Source organism: Symphalangus syndactylus, chromosome 1, assembly GCF_028878055.3.
Source record: "Symphalangus syndactylus isolate Jambi chromosome 1, NHGRI_mSymSyn1-v2.1_pri, whole genome shotgun sequence".
Lineage (NCBI taxonomy): Eukaryota > Metazoa > Chordata > Mammalia > Primates > Hylobatidae > Symphalangus > Symphalangus syndactylus.
This window is the reverse complement of record NC_072423.2, coordinates 78,224,747-78,249,186: the sequence shown is the minus strand read 5'-3', so window position 1 is coordinate 78,249,186 and position 24,440 is coordinate 78,224,747. Positions and strand designations below refer to the sequence as shown.

The 24,440-nt window shown below is 41.4% G+C and overlaps 1 protein-coding gene, 1 non-coding gene and 2 pseudogenes across 7 annotated transcripts in view; 2 read left to right on the top strand and 2 right to left on the bottom strand.

Moving 5' to 3' along the window:
- The window catches only part of LOC129460667 (ankyrin repeat domain-containing protein 62), a 94,543-nt gene extending 75,307 nt beyond the window's left edge, over window positions 1-19,236 (bottom strand). For all 6 annotated transcript variants that reach the window (XR_010121349.1, XR_010121351.1, XR_010121350.1 and 3 more), the window contains exons 1-8: window positions 18,770-19,236; window positions 17,707-17,821; window positions 17,395-17,568; window positions 16,700-16,806; window positions 15,217-15,354; window positions 12,730-12,797; window positions 9,199-9,269; window positions 4,964-5,136 (exon numbers count right to left, since the gene is read on the bottom strand). Coding sequence is in view for 2 of the 6 variants with exons in the window: in XM_063641381.1 (XP_063497451.1) it covers window positions 4,964-5,136; window positions 9,199-9,269; window positions 12,730-12,797; window positions 15,217-15,354; window positions 16,700-16,806; window positions 17,395-17,568; window positions 17,707-17,821; window positions 18,770-18,987 (1,064 nt within the window). In the remaining 4 variants the exon portion in view is untranslated. The remainder of the gene's footprint in view (window positions 1-4,963; window positions 5,137-9,198; window positions 9,270-12,729; window positions 12,798-15,216; window positions 15,355-16,699; window positions 16,807-17,394; window positions 17,569-17,706; window positions 17,822-18,769) is intronic.
- LOC129460682 (succinate dehydrogenase [ubiquinone] cytochrome b small subunit, mitochondrial-like) lies at window positions 9,911-10,516 on the top strand (annotated as a pseudogene).
- Window positions 13,877-13,982, bottom strand: LOC129461175 (U6 spliceosomal RNA). Its single transcript, XR_010115229.1, has one exon. It is a non-coding gene; the product is annotated as a U6 spliceosomal RNA (small nuclear RNA).
- On the top strand, window positions 19,180-21,396 carry LOC129488352 (nuclear factor NF-kappa-B p100 subunit-like; annotated as a pseudogene).
- Window positions 21,397-24,440: the final 3,044 nt, after the last annotated feature.

The following is a 24,440-nucleotide window of genomic DNA, read 5'->3' as shown; positions in this document are numbered from 1 at the left end:
ACTTAGCTATATTCCTAGGTTTTTATGTTGTTGTTTTGGTGGCAATTTTAAGAGTTCATTTTTGGTTTGGCTCTTCACTATTGCTGGTCTATGGGAATGGTAGTAATTTTTGCACATTGATTTTGTATCCTGAGACTTTCCTCAAGTTGTATCAGCTTAAGAAGATTTTGGGCTCACACTATGTGGTTTTCTAGGTATAGGATCATGTCATCTTCAAACTAAGATAGTTTGACATCCTCTCTTCCTATTTGGATGCCTGTTATTTCTTTCTCTTGATGGATTACCCTGGCCAGAACTTACAATACTACGTTGAAAAGAAGTGGTGAGAGAGGGCATCTTTGTCTACTGCCACTTTTCAAGGAGACCGCTTCCAGCTTTTGCTCATTCAGTATGACGTTTGCTGTGGGTTTGTCATATATGGCTCTTATTATTTTGAGGTATGTTAGTTCAATAACTAGTTGAGAGTTTTTAACATGAATGTTGAATTTCATCAAAAGACAATTCTGAATCTATTGAGATGTGATTATCTCAATAATAAACAGAAATCCCGGGTTCAAGCGATTCTCCTGCCTCAGCCTCCTGAGTAGCTGAGACTACAGGTGTGTGCCACCACGTCTGGCTAATTCTTTGTATTTTTAGTAGAGACAGGGTTTCATCGTGTTAGTCAGGATGGTCTCGATCTCCTGACCTCATGATCCGCCCACCTCAGCCTCCCAAAGTGCTGGGATTACAGGCGTGATCCACTGTGCCTGGCCTATTGATTTGCACATGCTGAAACAACCTTGCATCACAGGGATGAAGCTAAATGCCCACATCAAAAAGAAAGATCTCAAGTTAACAACCTAATGTCACAACTAAAACAACTAGAAAGGCAGGAGGAAAATCTAGGTGAGTGAGTGACATTCTGAAAGCCAAGTGAACAAAGTGATATGGTGGAGAAAGTTCTCCATGGGGTCAAATATTGCTGACAGGTTAAATAAAATGAGATCTAAGAAATTATGTCTAGATGTATTACAGTGAAAAAATGACAAGCTTAAGAATAACAATTTTGGAGGAGCGATGAGAGTGAAAGTTACGGCAGTGAGTTCAAGAGTGAATAGAAGGGAAGGTTGAGTCCATGAGTACAGACGGCTCAATTACAAGGACATCATACATAAGTGGCATTATCGTGGATGACCTAATTTTCTTCTTGTTCAGCTGTATTTCCCAATCCTTTTATAATGATTACATAGTATGTTTTAACACCTTAAGCATTTTAAAAATTATATACATATGGCATTTTTATAAGCCAGACAATGGTATAAATGAATAAAGCCATAAAATCATAGAACTAGAAGTCCCCTTAAGCATTTCTAGATTATATGAAAATGATTATCATTTTGCTCATGCTTATAAAGACCACAGAAAGACTAATCATTTCGAGGACAGTATTTCTTACTTGAGAAAACTCACCCAACTCTGAGACATTTTATACTCATCAAATACACAAAGCAATTAGTCATACTAAAACACTCAATTCTGTAACAAGAATAAAAAGTGACAATGCAAAAATAGCTTATTTTGAAACTTAATTTTTGTAAATTATACAATATGAAGTCACTATTGAAAAATACGGTGTGGTGCATACTTTTCAAAGGAAGAGTAATGACATGCATTGAGAGTGCCTCTGAACAGGAAATACACTGTATTGGCAGCACCTTGGTTTTAAGCACACAGGTCAGCAAATTAATAGTGTGTGCCAAATTCAGCCTACTACCAGTTTGTGGTTTTTTTTTTTTGTAACAGTGAAACCTGTTCTTTTATTGAATGACAATGAAATCTATTCATTTATTGAATGACAGCAATTCATTTATTGAGTGACAGAGTGACACCTATTCATTTATTGTCTATGAAAGATGTTGGACTACAACAACACAGACCCTCTGGTCCATAAAGCCTAAAATTGTTACTATCTGGTTCTTTACATAAAAAGTTGGCCAACTCTTGGCTTGGTAGATCAAAGGTCCTTTGATATACTTCGATAATGTTTAGCAATATTGTAAATATTTATATAAAATATGGATCCCCATGTGCAATCCCTTGGCAATATTCAGATTATTATAAAGGTCCAATATTTGAGCACTTTTGCATTGAGAAAAACAACAATTTTATAACTAACGATTCTGTTGGTAACAAAGTAAAGTGCCAATGTAGCATGTAGCTTCCTTTTCTAACTCAGTAAACACTATAAGTATTAAGATCATACAGTATTGTATTCTGACAAAATTTGCTTAAGAGAATTGGTACTTGCAGAGTGGGGTACTACTATAAAGACAACCTGAAAACGTGGAAGAGACTGGAAGTAGGTAACGCACAGAGGTTAACAGTTTTGAAGGCTCAGAAGATGACAGGAAGATGGAAAAGTTGGGAATTTCCTAGCGACTTGCTGAATGGTTTTGACCAAAATGCTGACAGTGATACGGACAATGAGGTCCAGGCTGACATGGTCTCAGATGAAGATGAGGAGGTTATTGAGAACTAAAGTAAAGGTCACTCATGCTATACTCTAGCAAAGAGACTAGTGGCATTTTGCCCCTGCCCTAGAGATCTGTAAAACTTTAAACTTGAGAGAGATGATTTAAGTATCTGGCAAAAGAGATTTCTAAGCAGAAAAGCATTCAAGATGTAACCTAGCTTATTCTGAAAAGCATTCATGTGGTCACAAAGATGGTTTGGAATTGGAACTTATGTTTAAAGGGGAAGCAACCATAAATGTTTGGAAACTTTGACGCCTGACTATGTCATAGAAAAGAAAAAAGGATCTGGGGAGAAATTCAAGCCTCCTGCAGAAACTTTCATAAGTTAACAAGGAGCTGAGCGTTAATAGCCAAGACAATGGGGAAAATGTCTCCAGGGCATGTCAAAAATCTTCCCAGAAGTCCCTCCCATCACAGGCACAGAGGCCTTAGAGGAAAAAATGGTTTCTTGAGTTGGGACCAGGGCCCCGCTGCACTGTGCAGACCTGGGACATGGCACCCTGCATCCCAGCTGGTCCAGCTCCAGCCATGATAAAAAGGGCCAAGGCACAGCTCAGGCTGTTGCTTTAGAGAGTGAAAACCCCATGCCTTGGCAGCATCCATGTGGTGGTAGGCCTACAGGTGCACAGAACACAAGAGGTGAGGTTTGGGAACCTTTGCCTAGACTTCAGAGGATGTATGGAAATGCCTAGATGTCCAAGCAAAAGTCTGCTGCAGGGGCAGAGCCCTCATGAAGAACCTCTGCTAGGGCAGTGCAGAAGGGAAATGTGGAGTTGGAGCCCCCACAAAGAGTTCCCAATGGGGCACTGCCTCAAAGAGCTGTGAGAAGACGGCCACCATCTTCCAGACCCCCAAAAAGGTAGATCCTCTGACAGCTCATACTGTGCACCTGGAAAAGCTGCAGGCACTCATCAGACCATGAAAGCAGCCACAAGGGCTGAACCCTGCAGAGCCAGAGGGGCAGAGCTGCCCAAGGCCATGGGAGCCCACATTTTGCATCAGTGTGCCCTGGATGTGAGACATAGAGTCAAAGGAGATCATTTAGGAGCTTTAAGATTTAATGACCGCCAAGTAGAATTTCAGACTTGCATGGGGCCCATGGCACCTTTGTTTTGGCTAATTTCTCCCGTTTGGAATGGGAACATTTACCCAATGCATGTACCCCCACTGTATCTTAGAACTAACTAACTAGTTTTTGATTTCACAGTCTCACATCCTTGTCTCGGATGAGACATTGAACTTGGACTTTTGGGTTAATGCTTGACTGAGTTAAGACGTTGGGGGCACTGTTGGGAAGGCAGTATTGGTTTTGAAATGTGAAAAGGACATGAGATTCGAAACGGGCCAGGGGTGGAATAATATGGTTTGGTGCTGTGTCCCCACCAAAATCTCATCTCAAATCATAATCCCTACCTGTCAGAAGAGAGACCTGGTGGGAGGTGACTTGATCATGGAGGCTGTTTCCCCCATGCTGTTCTTGTGATAGTGAGTGGGTTCTCACAAGAGCTAATGTTTTTAAAGTGTGGCACTTCCTTGCTCTCACTCTCTCCTACCACCTTGTGAAGAAGGTGCTTGCTTCTCCTTTGCCTTCTGCCATGATTGTAAATTTCCTGAGGCTTCCCCAGCCAGGAGGAACTGTGAGTCAATTAAACTTCTTTCGTTTATAAATTATCCAGTGTCAGGTAATGTCTTTACAGCAGTATGAAAATAGACTAATACAAGATGTGTTATCAAACCAAATGCTTTAAAGATACTTTACTGGTGAAATAATCACTACACTATAAATGGAACTTCATTTTTATAAGAGGGTTGCGTAGTACATTATTTTATGGGTATGACTATTTATTTCCTTTAATTAATAGACTTTTACGCAATCTCAAACATTTTGATATGACAATGCTATAATGAAAGTTCTTACCATACATATGTATGCATGCAACAATTTCATATAAAGAAATAACTATATACACACACATATATATGTTGGCCTATTGCATTTTATATATATGATATACAAGATATACTGTATATCATATATGTAACAAATATACAATTAATGACCTTAACTGCTTGTGTGTATGTGTAAACTCATATTTTCCTGTAGAATCTAGACCCAGAAGTAAAGCTATCAGGTTAACGAAATGACATATTTAAAATTTTGATGCTTGCTACTGAACTACCCTTCAATAAAGATTTACTAATTTCATTTAGCAACAGTGTATAAGAGCATGTCTTTCTTCATATTTGTCTATTTTTTAAATAAAACATCAATATGATTGGAAAGACCGTATCTCATTGCTTCTTAATTTGCATTTTATGATTACCAGGCAAGGCAGAATATTCCTCATAAAAGTATAAAATTTGTTAATCATAGATATTAACCCAAATTAGAATTCATTTTATAGTACAATTAACAATGATCTGCTGTTAAATTGCTACAGGATTACCTATCAAACTTGTCATTCTCCTCCTCGGGAAATTGATGATTATCAGGTTTTCTGTTCTTTATTTTGTGAATTAATTCATCAACATCGTCATTATAATTGTCACTGTCATCAGCATGTACGTTTCTTGACACTTCCGTTTTCTTATTTCTGCATTTCTTCATTTTTTCTTCAACCTTCAATGAAAGTTTCATACTGAGAATAATTGTCATTATTTTATCCAATAGAAATAACTTTTTTGTGTTCATTCATTTAATCACTTGACTCAGTCTGTCATATTAGTCATGACATGATAAAATACTTGTGCTTACTTTTTCATTATATATATGTTATATTATAATTTTTATTGAAATTCATATGAAGTCTGATTTATTTCTGAGTGAATAAAATTTTCAAAACTTTCAAAATGGGCCCATTCCGAATTTGTGCTTTTATTCCCACTGCTGTCTAATATACATTTTCACCCCCTGGTGTCCTTGTGACAAGCAGAAATAGAGAAATAAAAAGACAAAGCCATCAAATCTGTCCTCTTCTATCTTTACCTCCTGGAGTTTACACTAAACGGCCAGAGTTAGAGGATGTGACATTGTGGGGCTTCAAGAACAGAAAGGAAGCTTTCCCCTTTCTGCGGTAAGCTTTCTTTTCCCACTGTCTTTTATTTTACATTTTCCCTTTGGATCCTAGGATATCAGAAATGTGAAGGTGCTTGCTGAAGTACAAGAACCAAAATTTGAAACCACAAAAGAAGCAGAGTGAAACTGCTGAGATGCTACTTTAGAGTTCTGGAAAATGAGATGCTTCCCAAATTTCACATTCAGTAACCATGACATTTTATAGCTGGAGGATATACAGTGTAAGTGATTATCTACTTTGGCCCCATTATCAAAAAAGATTAAATGATTCATCTAAAGCCCCTGGCATTTTCTAGCATTTTATTGCACAATACCTGATAATACTGTTTCATAATGCTGAATCAGATAAATTACCGATAAATTCATCAAATTAATCAGAAGAATTAAAAGTGTAACTCTGGGAAAGTAACGTAATGCCTCAGAAGGGGCTGAGAGGCCTCATCTACTTTTACTTTTTAAGGTGAACATCACCAGATTTTTGTCCATCTTTAAAACTCAGTGTACCGAAATCAGGTTTCTACTTTGGAGTCAAATACTAAATTTTTGGCTGAGAGTCCACGGTACTGACATAATAAAGTTATACATGCTAAAACTTATGCTCTATTAAACAAAATCACATTAAGATCTGCTTTAACAGAAACATGTGGAAGTTGTGATTAAAAAATAGATGGAGATATCTATATACATTTGTTTTCAAACATACTTAAGGTTGTCATGATGAAATTATAAGCCTTAACATTGAGTTAAATGGATAAACTTGCACACCTGAAAGCACAACATACAGATTCCTTTGCCCATGAATATTTGTTCCAACTCTCAAGGACAGATACATTTTTATAGCACTTCTCAGTCATTGCTTTTTTCGCACTGATTTCCCACTTTAAGTAAGTGCAATTCATCTTTAAGTCAATAAGGAAAAATTAAACCCTAGAGCTTATTAAATTTTTAAGCAATTTCCTATAGGCTAACCCTAGTTTACAAGTGTCTATATCCATGATATATGAATAGATTAGTTTTTTCCCAGTCCCTATTGCCACTTGTAAAATGGACAGACAGACTTGGGTTGATTAAGTAATGAACATTATAGAATGTTTTCCTGAACTCCTATCATTTAAATTGAGAAATAATCTATTTCTACACACAATTATGTATATAGATAACCCGATTTTACATAAGAGCTTTTCATAAGTAAAAAATTAGAATGCACCAAATAATTGGTCAAGAGAAAAAAAAACGAGTAGCAGCAAGTGACCCTATAAATCTTTCTGAACTTTTCTTTTTTCTTTCTAAGAAGAGCTGTGAGAAGAGAGCAACCATCTTCCAGACCCCAAAAAGGTAGATCCACTGACAGCTCATACTGTGCACCTGGAAAAGCTGCAGGCACTCAACATCAGACCATGAAAGCAGCCACAAGGGCTGGAACTCTAGTTGTAATATGCGTGCCTCATTCTTAGGTCTTTGTATATTGTGCTGTAACTATTCTTCTAGATGTACTTTTGATGCTCTGTCACTGTGTGGTGGAGAAGCATGCACATTTTCTAATCCAAGTTCTATTCTTTTATAGTTATTTGTACTGTAATTATGATATAATGGTTTCTGGAACAAGTTCTGTATTGGTTTTGTATTCTTATTAAGTGTCTGTAACAACAGAAACACTATGGTTTTTTTTTTCTCACATACTTAATTTCTCTGGAGCAGGTAAGCCACAAATCTAAAAGGCTTGTTGGATCACTAAACTGAGGCACATTTCTGATGTCCAATTTGCAATTAATGTTATGTTGGTGATTTTTTCATCATGTACCTATAACACTCTTGGTCTTCTTTTATTTCAATGGCAACTACTTCTGGGTTCCTTGCTTTTGTACTTTTTGTGTCATTATAAAATTCTCCTGGTCTATGTTAAAAGCATGTTCTGTGTCTGGTTTGTTACTATTTTCACAGTATACTTTATTTTCATTTAAATAAAAATCAGAAGATGACTGGCAAGCAAATTCTGGAGACCAAGAGTATAAATGAGATCAAAAGACATTTATGAGGCTGCACTATTTTTAAACAGGAAATATTAGGAATACATATTAGATGAACACTCCAGATACATCTTTTCCTGACAATCAGGTGCATTATTTGTCAAATTTGAGGGTATTTTCTTTAAGTTTGCTATTCCTGTAGAGTTATCATGGAGTGGCTCTTCCTAAAAATGAGGCAGCAGTTTTGTATTCTTCACAAATTTCACTCAAATTCTGCCTTAACTCAATTTTGATGAGTTTTAAAGTTTTTTCACCTCATTTGTCTTGTTTGATCCACATTTTCCTCATACTTTTGCACATAAGGGAGTCTTGTATATACAGATATATGCTATTACAATACTTGTTCACTTCTGTTTGTTGAGACATTTTTTGCAGATGTGAAAGTGGAAGATTATGAGTGTTGTTTGTCAGATGTCTTTTCTGTCAGGGTATATGTTTTAAGGATAACTTTGTCTTTAAATAATGAAGTATGGAAAAAATGAAAATTTAACTGTTAAATTTCTTAATCTATGTTTACCTAATCCCAAATTACTGTCTTGTAACCAAAAAGTGAAAAAAAGTTTGCATAAGCCTAAAATATAAGAAAAACACAAACTATCAAACTTTACTTTGACAGTGTTTGGAGTAACATTAATTCATTGTGCGATAGATTTACAGAAAATGAAAATAAGAGATTATTTTTAGTAGTACAAAGGCATCTTCACTTAACAAGATTTTATCTCACTGTACTGGAAATAGTGATACCCAAAGTGCACATTTGAGTGTTTTTTCCAAAGATTACTAACTGGTGAGTAGGCAAACTTTAAATTATTAGGAATCAAAATCAACACCAATCAAAAGAAAAGCAAATTCTTACATTTTAATTCAAATTATATACTGTAATATGATAGTGTTATATAGCTATATAAACTATAGGCTTAAGTCAAGTTCTAATAAATTTTCAGGTGCACAAATGACAGTTGATTTTAAAAATTTAACAATATTTGCAGATATCCTATGTTGAAATAAATTGGGAACATTTTTGCTCGAACCCGAACACCAAAAGTGCCATTTTGCAAGGTCTGATTCTCTTGATAGGTAGAGTTGGGTTGATTTTATGACCCCATTCTGCCCTGAACATAGATACTGAAATTAGTAAGAGATCACAATGGAGAATACGTTTTTAATCTTGGTATTAGTCACCAGTAATATAAAACTGCAAATTTTGGACCATTGGCAATGATTTCTTATTTAACAGGAATCCAACTCAGCAGCCATCACTGTTAAATTATTCATAATTTTTATTGCTTAAAATTATAATTCAATATTTGATATTACCTTCTTTATTATATTAGGTTATAAAAATGGAACAGCAAACAATATTCAGGAACTTTTTGCCTCAGTTCCGAGGTTAATATTAGCTGTAAATCACTGTAGATCCTTAGAACACTTTAAGTTTTATAAACAGTTAAAATGTTATTAAAATTAACTATTAAATTATATTCAATTGATTCTAAAAGGCTAGTCCAAAAGTAGTTTCATTTGGATTATGCTACATTACCAAAGAAAACCAGAAATTTGAAATTAAATTTTTACATACCTGTGGCTGGCTACTTTCACATCCTTCAAGCCTTTCTTGCTCTCCCTCTGATGTCATTTCTAAGTTTTGTTCTGCTCACAAATCCATATATTTAGTTAAAATGAACTACTTAGAACAATTAGATAAAAACTTTAGTCTTTATAAAAATAGAAAATAACATACATTTTTCTTTTATAAATTGAGAATTTTAATGAAGCTTAATCTTTAGCGATATATCTACTTCTTAAGAATTACTTCTAGTTCTCCAAAACTTCAACAAACTACTTGGCAAGACACAAGATGTCACCAGATTCAAGCCATAGACCAACATCTCAAAGATTCGCTCACAAATGAATCCACCCAACATAAATGAACAAAACCATCAGAAAAACAAAATTTGAAAATCCAGTATTAACAGATTAACTAACACTATATATTGTTCTTTACTTCCTAATATTACCTTTATAATAACACACTAAACCTGCTTCTCATTATGAGTAACTTCCAATATGACTGTTACTGCTTATACCTTCATCCATATACACCCCGTTCATTATATCTGACATGTTTTCCTCTACTATTCTGACAAATTTCATTTTTCAACACCTGTGTAAACTCTGCTTTGATTCTGGCTCTTTCCCCAGATAAACAGTTTTATATAATACAGGTTTCATAAAACATGCAGTTAAGGTTTCAAAAGTGAGTTTATATTTTAACTGACTATAACTAAAATAGAAAGTGGGGGTTGGTGGATGATCTTGAGTCTTCAGGAATGAGATGGCGGTTCTCTGGAGACTGAGTACCCTTTGCGGTGCCCAAGGAGGCCGAGCTCTGTTGCTGCAAACCCCAGTGGTCAGACCTGTTCATATCTCAGCATTACTTCAGAACCGACCTACCCCAGAATGGTGTGGAGTGCAGTACATTGGCTTGTCACCGAGCCACCATTCAGGTTCCCAGGTTGCGTCTCTCCACTGGACTAGTGAGAGGGTCCTCAGTGTTTTGCTCCTGGGCCTGCTTCCAGCTGCTTATTTGAATCCTTGGCTCTGTGACCGACTCCACTCCTGGCTGCAACCCTCACTCTTCATAGTTACTGAGGCCTTGGACGAGTTGTTACTATGTTCATGGGGATGCCTTGCAGAAAGCTCCCAAGGCAGAGATTCTGGCACTTTCAGCTTTAACCTTTGCTGGGCTTTGCTATTTCAACTATCATGACGCGGGCATCTGCAAAGCTGTTGCCACGCTGTGGAAGCTCTGACCTTTCTGACTTAATACTTTGAAGAACTGATGTATGCCTCGTTGCCTCTGCTTTGTCATGCCATTCAACTCACAATAAGGAAGAAATAACAGGGTAAATCCATTGGTGGACAGCCTTTTTCTCTTAATCACAAGACTGTTTTCCAAATTTAATATTTGAGGAAAATGTTTGAGAGGAATTATGACTAAGAAATTGTGAGACTGAGTTTTGTATTGCAGTGAGTTAATGGGGTTGCCTCCCAGCTTCTCATAAGAGTCACAGTATAACTAAACATGATATGAGCTTTTGCCTTTTATCAATCTCTTAAAGAGAATTCAGCTTTATTACTATTAATATATGATCAAACTTCTGTTTTTGCCCTGGGAATAATGGACAAAGGGAAATACTGTTAATTCATGAATAAAAATGTCGCAGAGTGTTCAATTTTTGAAACCTTCCCTCTCTATTCAGTAGATACCACCAACTGATGGTTACATATACTAGGGAAATTTTAAAATTAGGAAATGCTGATATCTCACATTATGAATTTCTAAATCTTAGGAAGAAAAGCTTGGAGTGCTTCTGAATATAGAGAAGTTCCATTTAAGGGCAAGGTTCCCCTTGTAGACCTATCAAAATATTACAAATTCTAAACTGAGACTCAATTCTCAAATGTGTTTTACTTGTTCTGAAACAATCTGTCCATGAATATGAAACTATAAGTAATACATTGTTATTTTCCCACTATGGGAATCTCTAATGTGAAAATGTATTCTATGAATTGTTTTTAAATAAAATGTTGTATAATTAAAAAAAGAAAAGTACACATATTCCAAAACGAACCCAATGGCTTGCAAAAAAAAAAGTGTTTTTCAGTAAGAATAGCAAATCATGATCCTGAGAGGATAAATGTCAAAACTTATGTGAGAGTGCTGTGGCATATCTTTAATGAAACACATCATACTTAATTATACCATTATCCTACACGTATTTTTAAGTTGTGGGGCTGTGTGGCAGAGCATGTGTCCTACCTCAAAGAGGCAGCCACTGGTCTGTTCTGGTAATGGTTGCTGTACTTTTACTATAATGTGCTGAGCCTAGAGTTGGGCTATTCGATTATTATTATAATAATCTTTTAGCTAATGGTAACAGACTGTCTTCTTCTAACAAAATTGATGTTATCATGACAATTAACTAGCAGATAGAACAAATCTCACGCTAACGAAGTAAATATATCTCATTTTATTTCCACTTGGAGGGAATTAAGTCAATACTAGTGAGACATTCTTGGTATAAGAATAGGTAACATGGCCTGTGCTTCTCAATAAGGAATTTATTTTCTGACTTCTCTACCCAGTAGTTATCTTTAAAAAATAACATCCTGTTAGTATTGGTACAGTTCTTATTGATGTTTATTCATGCTACCAGAAAGGTCTCATTGAAATTCTTACTTTAAAGACAGTTACTTTTTGAGTGACACAAATCCCTATGTCAGAGTTGATCTCTGAACAACACAGGTTTGAACTGCAAGGGTCTACTTATCTGCAGACTTTCTTCTGCCTTTGCCACCTGAGATGGCAAGATCAATCTCCCTCCACCTCCTACTCCTCCTCAGCCTAGCCAACTTGAAGACTCTGAGGATGAAAAGCTTTATGATGATCCACTTTCCACTGAATAAAAATATATTCTTTCTTCATTATGATTTTCTTTATAAGTTTCTTTTCCTCTAGCTTACTTTATTGTAGTAACAGTATAGTATGTAATACATATAACTAATATGTCTTAATTAACTGTATAATCAGTAAGGTTTCTAGTCAACAGTAAGCCATGAGTAGTTAAGTTTTAGGGGGGAGTCCAAAGTTATACACAGATTTCAAACTGAATGGGGGACTGGTACCCCTAAATCCCACACTGCTCAAGGCTCAGCTGTAATATGTATTTACTAAATGCAAAGCATTTATTTTATAAATTAAAATATCCAATTTTATAACAAGTCTAATTCATCATATGGTGACTAGAAAGAAAACATACCACATACTAACTTAATCTTTTTTCTTATTTACACAAAAATATCATCTAGAATTTCAGAAACTATGATAATGAATTTTTTTCAGATAATACTGCTTGAGATTATAAATTGCCTACAAGTAACTTTTTAAATAATTCTGAAATCTAGATTACTAAGAAAGTAATTAAAAAATATACATTCAATTTACAGTGGTTTTTTTAAACTGCTGTTTTGTGATCAAAACTTCCTTCCTCTTACTTTTTTGTCTATGACAGGACCATCGAGAGGAATTCACTATCAGAAGTCATACCTGGATCGCTATTTTGAAGACTTTTACGTCTCTTGTTTGCTTTATATTCAGAAATTAGTCCACGAATGCTATGTATCAAAATGCAGTAAATACAATTACCATTTTAATACTGATATGAAAAACTTTACCAAATACATTAAATTCTTAAGAGTATATCAAACAATATCAGAACTTTAATTACACACTTTTAGTTTGTAAGCTCTACAAAACTCTTATTAAGCTTCTAATTAAAGAAGAAAAAAGTATGAAGTGAAGACAGTATAACTCAGTAAATTAACTCATGTGAAGTTGACATAATGGAAAATGATCTGACTCATAATAGGACCAACGGGTATTTGTTCTTGAACAAGTTGCTTCTCTTAGGCTCAATGTCTTCTTCTAAAGAATGAAGGTTTTACTACCTTATTCACTAGGTTGTTATAAACGTTTAATGAAACCACATTTTAATGTGCTCAGAGAAATAGTAAAGCGATGGAATAATTTGTTCTTGAACTTTTTTGCTGAAATTATTTTGGAATCCCAGATGAAACCCAATGTGTATTTTCCCATATGTTCTAATATTAAAATGTTATGATCTTTTGAAAATGTTAAGTCCTAATTTTGCTTGTTACTTGTTCTATTATTTGTAGCTTATGATTCAGGACATCTCAACTATTTCACAGTTTGTAACTAAATTGATAAATAGATTGTCTCATTAAAATAGATAACATGATTATCCATTGTTACTTATGTCATCAATCACACCAAAGGCAGAAAGCTAACAGATGTCAAGACCTGGCTTGGACTACTACTATTTTTCCTCTATAGACTCTAACTCTGAACCAGCAGATCTTTGTTAGAATGATGCTTCCTCTCCATGGTCATCTCCAACTGACGTGGAAGACAAAAACCCTCATATTTTTGAAGTGTCATGAAGGAGATGCAAGTGGTTATTCTCTCATTTCTGAGATACATACTAACAATATATTTGCACACAACACACCACGAGTTACTCAGCTCCATTCTCGTTTCATAGATTACCTTACCCCAATGTTTTTGTAATGAAAATGCGTAATTTCATTATTGGCTAGCACCTGTTTTGCTTTGACTCACACTGTTTTCTGGGAACTTGTCAGCAAACTAGTCAAATGGCCTTCTTGTAACTGTGTAAAATATGGACTGCTTCACAGATTAGTGTGTCATGCTTATGCAGGGGCCATGCTAATTTTCTCTGTATTGGTCCAACTTTAGAATATGTGCTGCGAAGCAAGCACAAAGCCCTACTTTTATAAATGGATGCTGATCAGTCATGGATGAAGCTTGGCTCTGTTCAGTCCAACTCACCTACTTGAGACTGAGATAATTCTGAATAATGACTTCCTATGACGTAATATTTGAAGACATTTTAAAAACTTCAGGTAGAGAAGCAAGAGGGCTGGGAGATTTTTATTATTATGGAAAACAGATCACTCAAGGGGCCAACCACAAGTTGGTGCCCACTGCGGATAACATGAGACCTTCCTCTATCTAAGAAAAGCTGCTACATAAGATATAAAGGGGCTTGGGGTAAAAATCTGGTAACAAAGAAGAAAAAACTTTGATATCTTCCTGCAACACTATCTGAACATCTCTAACAGCTTAGAACTATCCCAACTAATATTTGCTAGAGAGAAGACAAACAAGGGACTCACAGAATAACTTACCATGAAGGTCTAGGATTCCAGGCTAAGATGTGGGCTCCACATGAAGTTTTGAGTATGGAGGGAAGGGTAAATTTGCTCACTACGTGTGTGGGTAAAGGTAGGATGTCCAGCAGCCAGAGCAGGGTACTGGTGCTTTGGAAACAACAGCTGGGCATATAAGCATATTCAGGTGAACTATAAGATGTGACTTGGAAGCCCATGTATAGATTACTATAAAGACTGAGGATCTGAATCAGAAGGGGCATCCTGGTGGCAAAGGTCAATCTTTGCCAGACTGCAGGAGCAGTTTCAATGGCAAAAAGCAGTAACAGAATCCATAGAAAGAACAAAATAATCAGAATGTCCTTCCCCCCCCGCCACCCCCCACTGACTTGTAAAACATGATTGTCTTCCTCAGACTTAGGGAACCTCTTAGGTTCTTGAAAAATTCAAGGTGGAGGGTATAGGAGATAGCTCCCAGGAGATAGTCCAACATTTTCTGATACACTGGACACTTCAAGACTCATAACTAATTATAAAAATCATTTTATCCCATGCGTAGGGGTTATACTTGGAATGAAATGGAAAACATTAGAATCCCTAAGCATAAAAGTCTTAAGAGTCTTGAGTTAAAGAATCCTACACTCATTGCTACTTATAACTTGTCTAGTCTTATGCTTGATTTCTGGCTGATGAAGTGGACTAACTCACTGCCACTCCAAAACTACCTGAACCAAACTATGAGATCTCACATGATGTATAACATGCAATGGTTGCAATTACTTTAAACCTCAATTTAGTGTTCACTAGCCTTTTAAACACTTACGCTTGAAATTTAGAAGCAACAGCATAGTCTTCTGCAGTCCATCCAGATATATCTTGGCAAAAGACATCAATATTGTGCTGAAGAAGCTGGTAGACTATACTTGTTGATCCATTACGAGCAGCAAGTATGAGGGCTGTTCTAAAATAAGAGAGATAATTTCATGCTTAGGAACTTTAGCAAAGTTATGTTAAAAGCTAAATTTATAAACTTTACCAATTTAATATGCCTGTCCATGCAGAATTAACCAATTATATGTACTAATAAACACAAACATCTTGGGTGCTCAAGGGTTCATCTTTGTAAATTGCCACCAAAGCCAAACAGAAGGAACAACAAGGAAGCCTCTTGTCCCACTGGGATATGACATAGCAGAAGTTGCTAAAGTAAAGTCTTTGATGGGCAGAATGCTATGCTCAGGTCACTTATCTAAAGTAGCTAAAAATTTAAGTGAAAAATTATCCATTTCTTCCCTAGTCCAATATAATATATTGTAATTCAAAATGAGCGTGGGGTCAATAAGAGCTATCTGCAGGTTTAAAACAATAATAATAATGCTAATAATAGCCACAGTAGTTTCAGTTAATAATGCTGATAATCATGTGCGAGGCACTGGATTAAATGCCATATATACATATATTACTTATACACAACCATCCTTGAAGGATATATTATTATCCTCTTTTTTCATAAAGGAAAACACTTGGTGATAAGTAATGTTCCCAAGGTCACACATCTAGTAAGCAGAAAAGCTAAGAATTAAACCCAGTCTTGTGTGAATCTATAGCCTGTCTCTTTTTTCTCATTTTCACCCATGGCTTGTAGTCATTAAAAGAAAAGTTTACCCAGTTGAAGCTATCTTTTTCTCTCTGCCCATACTAATTAAAAATAACCTCAAAATACACTAGAAGTAAAAAGAAGAAAAAACCCAATGAACCCACAGTATCTGGCAATAGCAATTAATAGTCACTTAGGAATAACCTAACATTAATATTTTTGAGAGAAAGCAAGCTAAAGCAAAGAGTCATCCGAGAGACAAAATGATTTTCAACTCGAATTTATCTTTAACATAGTATTTTTAAAGGAAAAGCATGTAAGAAGCAGAGGTTGAAACTACTATAAAAGAGTTAAGAAATTTCAATATTGAGTCACAAAGTAAACTAAAAGCTGAAGTCTACACTTTTAAAACAAGTAAAACCAATATGAAATCCCTTTAGTTAATATAAAATCATATGACTCAAAGTATCATCTCATCCATCAACAAACATCAGTCAATATAATAAGAGAAGACAAATCCTGCAATACACTATTTTTTATGTTGCCCAGTCCAAATAATTGTTTTTCTACCTGATGACTTGTGCTGGTATTTCTCTCTATCCCAATAATAATAAGTTACTCTTATCAATTTAATATTTCTGACAAGTGACTGTTACCACTCTAGAACACCACTCAGGTTTAAAAATGAACAAAAAAAGAACTATTGTACCTTCCAAAATTATCTATTGCAGTTAAATCTGGTTTTTTCTTCAACAAAAATGCCACCATTTGCTCTTTTTTCCTATTTACAGCGAGCAAAAGTGATGTATGTTCACCCTGCAAAACAGCAAAAACAATTTATAATTCACAAAATTACATACTTCCCAACTGAACTGAAAACCTTATGTTAAGAGCCTATGAACTTAAACATGAAGCAGAAAGTAAATAAAAAGCAATCCCTTCCTTCTCACTCCACTGTGCTTGCCCACATGCTGCTCCTTCCCTTTCAGATAGATACCCCTCCTAGGGTGTCTGGAAGGCACAGTAGCCGACTGGAGCACATATGCCTCACATAAAGGAATAACCGCTGCACAGCATACTGAACAGTGATATGAGCTCAAGGGAATCCAGATGTGATCCTTTAAGAGAAGCCCGAAATCTAGACATGTGTATGAGTTTCCTAAATTTTACATGTTGACACAACTTATGGAGGTAAACTAAACTAAATCTATGGGACACATTTAGACTACAGACCTCGTGTTTTCATATTTGTTATGAATGTGTTTTTAAATAGTTGTATGTAAAGCAAATATTTGCATGTAATTATTTCCTTCTAGTTTCAGATGTTTTACTAAAAAAAATCATATGTCAATGGTAAAACAAATATACTTGAAATATTTTGAAAAGAACATTGGTTGATCATACCTGGCTTCTTGCTTCAATATCTGCACCATATGCAAGCAGTTTCCCTGCCATTGATATATTCTCATTATCAATGGCATAGTGCAGAGCAGTGTTGCCGTACATATCTCTAACATTTGGGTCGGCACCATGTTCCAGCAGGATGGATGCACAAACTTCTTCTTGACATTGTACAGCCTGTCAGTATTAGACCAAGAAATAGACTGTAAATTCTAGGAAATCTTCCACAGGATTCACCAACTAGTTACATTTCAAGTTTATTCTGTGAATTTAAATTAAATCCATCCCATGCTGAAAGAGTTGACTACCATATACCTTGATCAGAGCTGTCCTGTTTTTACTGTCAGTGAGGTTAAGCTGGCATTTTCTGGCCACCAAGTCAGCTACCACTCCCGGACGGCGATGGGCACACGCCAAATGTAGAGCAGTCCTATGAGTGTGAGACGTCGTTTTAGGCAATTGTAGTGCACAGTCCCAAAACATACAACGACGCATGTAATTGTAAACATCAAATAGTATGTTATCCCTCTGCCTTCAGAACAAATAGTTACTTTTTTTGTGAAGAAAGGCAAGGTTTCCACATCCCAGGTGCTGCTGAGCCTGCCAGAGTAGAAAGCCCAGTGCCCTTGGTGACAGCACTCACCCCACCCCCACACCCACCCTTGCATCCTACCCACATCCTACCCAACTCTAGCCCCCACCAGTCCCCTCACTCCATCCAACCCCCACCCCATCCAACCCTCACCTCCAATCGACTCCCCACCACAGTCCCTCACCCAACTCTACCCCCCACCACAGTCCCCCACCCCACCCACCCCCACACCAGTCCTCCACCCCATCCAACCCCCACCCAACTCCACTTCCTAACACAGTCCCCCACCCAACTCTACCCCCACCACCGTCCCCCCAACATCCAACGCCCCCCAGCCACTCCCCACCACAGTCCCCCACCCCATCCCACCCCCCACCAGTCCTCCACCCCATCCAACCCCCACCCAACTCCACTTCCTAACACAGTCCCCCACCCAACTCTACCCCCACAGTCCCCCCAACATCCAACGCCCCCCAGCCACTCCCCACCACAGTCCCCAACCCCATCCCACCCCCCACCAGTCCCCCGCCCCATCCAACCCTCACTCCACTCCCCACCACAGTCCCCCACCCAACTCTACCCCCACCACAGTCCCCCATCACGTCCAATGCCCCCCAGCCACCCCCCACCAGTCCCCCACCCCACCCACCCTCACCTGACTTCCACCTCACCCATGCCTTCACCCCGCACCGTATCTCCCCCATCCCGAAACCAGGAACAGGGGCTTCTCCCATATCCCCAGGCCTCCTTCCACAGCCCCCAGCGCCGGCTTCCTGTTCCCCTTACCTGTTCTTCTTGTCCCTGTCGTTCACGTCATTCAGCCTGAGCAAGATGCTCTCCATCACCTTGTTCAGGTCACCTGCGATGGCAGCTTTGTGGATCATGCCCAGATCCTTCTGCCGGACTCGGTACCCAGGATTTGAGAAGCCATCCTTGCCACGATTCTCCCTCCAGGTAGCCATGCGTCTCCTGCAGGCCCCCAGGAACGACTCCCTGACCCCCATCCTGAAGCCAAAGATCTTCTCCCAGGCTGAGGGACGGCTTCAAGACACCTCAGCTCCCACTCGTTTTCTGCCGCTCTGGAGCACAGCACCAGCACGTAACCAGGTCCAGCCGCAACCTCCGTCAGGGACACTCCAGTCTCCAGCCGCTCGGAGGAGCACCTAGCCCAGCAGAGCCGTTAGGCACCCGCGCGCATGCGCATCTCAGCCGGCCCACGAGGCCATCCGCGGAGAAACAGCCCTGAGCCTGGCGCCCTCCACTCACGGGCGCTACCTGCTGGTGACGCCCCCCCACCCCAAAACCGTTAGGCACCAGGGCACATGCGCACCTCAGCCTGCCCACGAGGCCCTTCGCGGGAGCCGCGCACTCTCGCGAGCGCCGCCTGCTGGGTGGCTCACGCCTGTGATTCCAGCACTTTGGGAGGCCGAGGCAGGCGGATCACGAGGTCAGAAAATCCAGACCATCTTGGCTAACACGGTGAAACCCCGTCTCTACTAAAAATACAAAAAATTAGGGGCATGGTGGCGGGCGCCTGTAGTCCCAGCTACTTGGGAGGCTGAGGCAGGAGAATGGCGTGAACCTGGGAGGCGAAGCTTGCAGTGAACCGAGATCACGCCACTGCACTCCAGCCTGGGCGACAAAGCGAGACTCCGTCTGAAAAAAAAAAAAAAAAAAAAAAGCCAGGCTTTCGGTGCCTGGCAAGGACTCCGAGGAGGAAGCTGCAGAGCCACAGATCTGCCTTGGTTGGTCCTGCCCTTCCTTCGCCCTGTGCTACCCTGGGCCTGTTCTACCCTGCCCTGCCCTGCCCTGCCTTTGGCTCTGCCCTGATCCTGCTTTGGCCCTCACACTGGCCCTAGTGCGGACCTGGCCCTAGCCCTAGCCTTGGCCCTGCATGGCCATAGCCCTAGCCCCTTCCAGGACCCCTCCCCAGTGCCAGCCGCAGGCCCCGGAGATGCTGCAGTGAGCCCAAGAGTACAACGCTCTTCGGCCTGGTGTGGCACGGCACAGCGCAGTGCCCGGGCCCTACTCAACTATGGTGTCACCACGGACGCCCGCGCACTGCTGGCGGGACAATGCCACCTGCTGGCGCAGGACAAGAACAGAGACATGCCACTACACCTGTCCATCATCCATGGGCCGACTAGGGTCATCAAACACATAGCCCATGTCATCTACCACACCAAGCACCTTGGCATCGTCAACCTCACCAACCACCTGCACCAGACACCCCTGCACCTGGCAATGATCACCAGGCAGATGAGGGTGGTGAGCTTTCTGCTTCAGGTGGGTGCAGACCCAGCACTGCTGATCGGCATGGAGACTCAGCCATGCACCTGGCACTGCAGGCAGGCACTAATGCCTCTGAGCTGCTGCATGCACTGCTTTGGAGCGCAGCTCCCGCTGTGCGTCGGCTGTTGCACATGCCTGACTTTGCAGTACACCTGGCGGCCCGAGCCCAAAGCCCCGAGTGCCTGGATCTGCTGGTGGACAGCGGGGCTGAAGTGGAGGCCACAGAGCGGCAGGGGGGCCAAACAGCCTTGCATCTAGCCACAGAGATGGAGGAGCCGGGGTTGGTCACCCATCTGGTCACCAAGCTTCGGGCCAATGGGAATGCTCACACCTTTGTGGGAAACACATCCCTGCACCTGGCAGCTGGACTGGAGTCCCCAACCCTCACCCTCCTTCTGAAGGCTAGTGCTGACATCTATGCTGAGAACGAGGAGCCCCTGTGCCCACTGCCCTCACCCCCTACCTCTGATAACGACTCGGACTCAGAGGGGCCTGAGAAGGACACCCAAAGCAGCTTCCAGGGCCACATGCCTCAACCTTATCCACAGCACCAAGGTGAAGACCTTGCTGCTAAATGCCACTCTGAACACCATGGAGCTAGCTGCCCCTGACCCCACCCAGTCCTGCAGGGCCAGGGCTGTCACTTGGTGACACAGCCCTGCAGAACCTGGAGCAGCTGCTAGACAGGCCAGAAGCCCAGGGCAGCTGGGCAGAGCTGGCAGAGCAGCTGGGGCTGCACAGCCTGGTGGACATGTACCCACAGACGGCCTCACCCAGTGACAGACTCCTGCACAGCTATGAGCTGGCTGGCGAGGACCTGGCAGGTCTGCTGGAGGCGCTGTCTGGCATTGGCCTAAAGGAGGGAGTGAGGCTGCTGAGGGGTCCAGAGACCTGAGACAAGCTGCCCAGCACAGCAGAGATGAAGGAAGACACGGGGTACGGGAGCCAATCAGTGGAGCAGGAGGCAGAGAAGCTGGCCCACCCCCTGACCCACCAGGAGGGCTCTGCCATGGGCACCCCCAGCTTCAGGTGCACTGACCTGCTGCCTGGCCCCAGGCCGCTTCCCGGACCCCCCTGTACGGCATCCCAACCTATTTCAAATCTTAAATTTAACACCCCACACCCACTCCTCAGTTGGGACAAATAAAGGTTCCTCATGGGAAGGGGAGGACCCCTCATTCCCAACTTTGGAAAAAAAAAAGCCAGGCATTTCCCCAACCCCTCGTGCTCTCACCAATCCACCTGTGTTCTTCAATCAGGCCGGGCTCCTGGAACACAGCCTGCTCTGCCTGCGCACAGGGGCAGGGGCCTCCTGGAGCCTCCTTCTCCACCCTGCCCCCTGTCCCTAGACAGACCTTTCCATCAGCCAAAGCTCCACCGGGCAGGAAAGCACAGCCCCAGCTCTGGTTACCAGAGATGGGGGGCGGAAGAGAAGACTTGAGCAGGGACTGGAAACAGGTACAAAGTAACATTCAGATGACAGGGAGGAATTCCGCTCTTCTATTCCACAGCAGATTGATGACGGTTCATGGCACCATCGCACCTCGTTCCAAAAAGCTTGAAAAGGAGGATTCAGAATGTTCTCGTCACAAAGAAATTTTCTTTTTCTTTTTCTTTTTCTTTCTTGAGACGGAGTCTTGCTCAGTCACCCAGGCTGGAGTGCAGTGGCCAATCTTGGCTCACTACAAACTTCGCCTCCCAGGTTCAAATTATTCTGCTGCCTCAGCCTCCTGAGTAGCTGGGATTACAGGCATGCATCACCACACCTGGCTAATTTTTGTATTTTTAGTAGAGATGGGGTTTCACCATGTTGGTCAGGCTGGTCTCAAACTCCTGACCTCGTGATCTGCCTGCCTCGGCCTCCCAAAGTGCTGGGATTACAGGCGTGAGCCACTGTGCCCGGCCTCCACAAAGAAATTTTCACAGTGGTATGAGGTCATGGAGACACTCAATAGCATGATGTCATCATTCCACAGTGTACGCGTGGACCAACATGTCCCAATCTACCCTCGCAGTGTAATCATTTACTATTTGTCAAATGTGATTTAAGAAATATGAATAAGCAATGGTAAAACTCACATGAGACCATGAAATTTCCTAAATTTCCAAAGCAATCCTAAGACATCCAGACTCCATCGCATGCATCACGCTCCCCAATTTCCAATGTCAGGGAAAAGCTAGGGACCCGTTTCCACCACACAGACCACTGGAACAGAAAAGAGAACTCACAAGTACACCCATGCACCAAAAACCACCTGATCTTTGATAACATCCAGGAAGATAAGCCATGCGGAAAGGACTCTCTATCGAATCAATGGTGATGGGAAAGTGCACAGCCATGTGCAAAGGAATATCCCTGGGCCCTTACCTTCACCCTATACAAAAATCAACTCAAGGCAAATGAAGGATGCCAATGGAAGGCCTTGAGCTATAAAAATCCTACAAGAAAACCTGAGAAATACCATTTTTGACATGGGCTTGGGCAAAGAATTGATAAGGCTGAGTTTCCCAACAGCAACGCCAAAACAATAGGGCTTAACAAGTGGGATCTAATAAACTTCTGAAAGAGCTGATTCAGAGCAAAAGCCATCACCAAACAACTGAACAGACAAGCTACGGAATGGAAGAAAGTGTGTGCAAACTTGTGTATCTGACCAATGTTTTATAACCAGAATCCTATAAGGAATGTAAACAAATCAATCACCTATTTTTGTGCATTTTTAGTAGAGACAGGGTTTCACAATGTTGCCCAGGCTGGTCCCGAACTCCTGAGCTCAAGAGATGCGACAGCCTTGGCCTCCCAAAGTGCTAGGATTACAGGTGTGAGCCACTGCACCAGGCCAAATATTTAACCTCTTTATGCCTGTTTCTTACATTTGGAAGTGGGGATGCTGTAAGTACCTAGCCTATAGAGTTATTGTGAGAATTAATGCCTCACATATATACAAATTTATACAGCTATACTCTTAGAACAGTACCAGGAGCAAAGAAAGTACTGGTTAAAATTTTAGTGATTATTAACTACTACAGATACCATTACTATTATAAATAGCATATGACATATTATTACTACTATAGTTATCTTAAAAATCTAAAATAAAAATTTTAAATAATATTCTAATGTAATCTGTCAGGGTTAGGGTAGAACCAGTTCAGGGCCAGGGCCAAGACAGGGCCAGGGCCAGGGCCATGGCAGGATCAAGGTCAGGAGCAGGGGTCAATGCCAGGCCAAGGCCAGGGCTAGGGCCAGGTCTGTGCTAGGGCCAGTGTGAAGGCCAAGGCGGAGTCAGGGCAGGGCCAAACTCAGGGCAGGGGAGGGTACAGCAGACCCAGGGTAGCACAGGGGGAAGGCAGGGCAGGGCCAACCAGGGCACATCTAGGGCCGGGGGCAAGGCCAGAGCCGGGAGCAGGGTAAGTGTAAGGCCAAGGCAGGGCCAAGACAGTGGCAGCTCCAGGGCAGGCCCAGGGTTAGGACCACGGTCATGTCCAAGGCCAGTGCCAGGAAAAGGGGAAGGGCAAGGGCAGGGCCAGGGTCATCTAAGGACCAGGAAAAAAGCTAGGCCCAGAGCAGGGTCAGGACAGGTACCTGGCAGGGCCAGGGTCTGGGGCAGGGCCATGGTAAGGGCAGAGCCATGGTAGGGCCAGGGCCACAGCCAGGTCTGTGCTATGGCCAGGCCCAAGACAAGGCCCAGACAAAACTAGGGTGAGGGCTAAGGTAGGGCCAGGGCAGGGTCAAAGACAGAGCAGGGCAAGGACAGGGCCAGGGCAGGGTGATGACACAGCCAGAGCACGGCAGGGCAGGGTGGTGCCAAAACCAGGGGCAGACCGGTGCCAGCTCAGGGCCAGGAAAAGGCCAGGGCCAGGACAGAGCCAAGAAAGGGTCTGGGTCAGGGCCAGGACCACGGCAGAGCAGGGCCAGGACCAGGGCCATGGCAGAGTCAGGGCAGGTCCTTGACAGGGCCAGAACCAGGCCATAAGGGCAGGGCAAAAGCCAAGGCAGGGCCAGGGCGGGTCCAGGGAGGGGCCAGCGCCAGGCATGGCCAGGGCACAACGAGGGCAGGATAAAGCAGGGCAACGGTACCAATGGCCATGGCAGGGCAAGGTCAGCACCAGGAGAGGGCAGAACAGGCAGGGCCATGGTGCAGCCAGGGCAGGAATGGGCCAA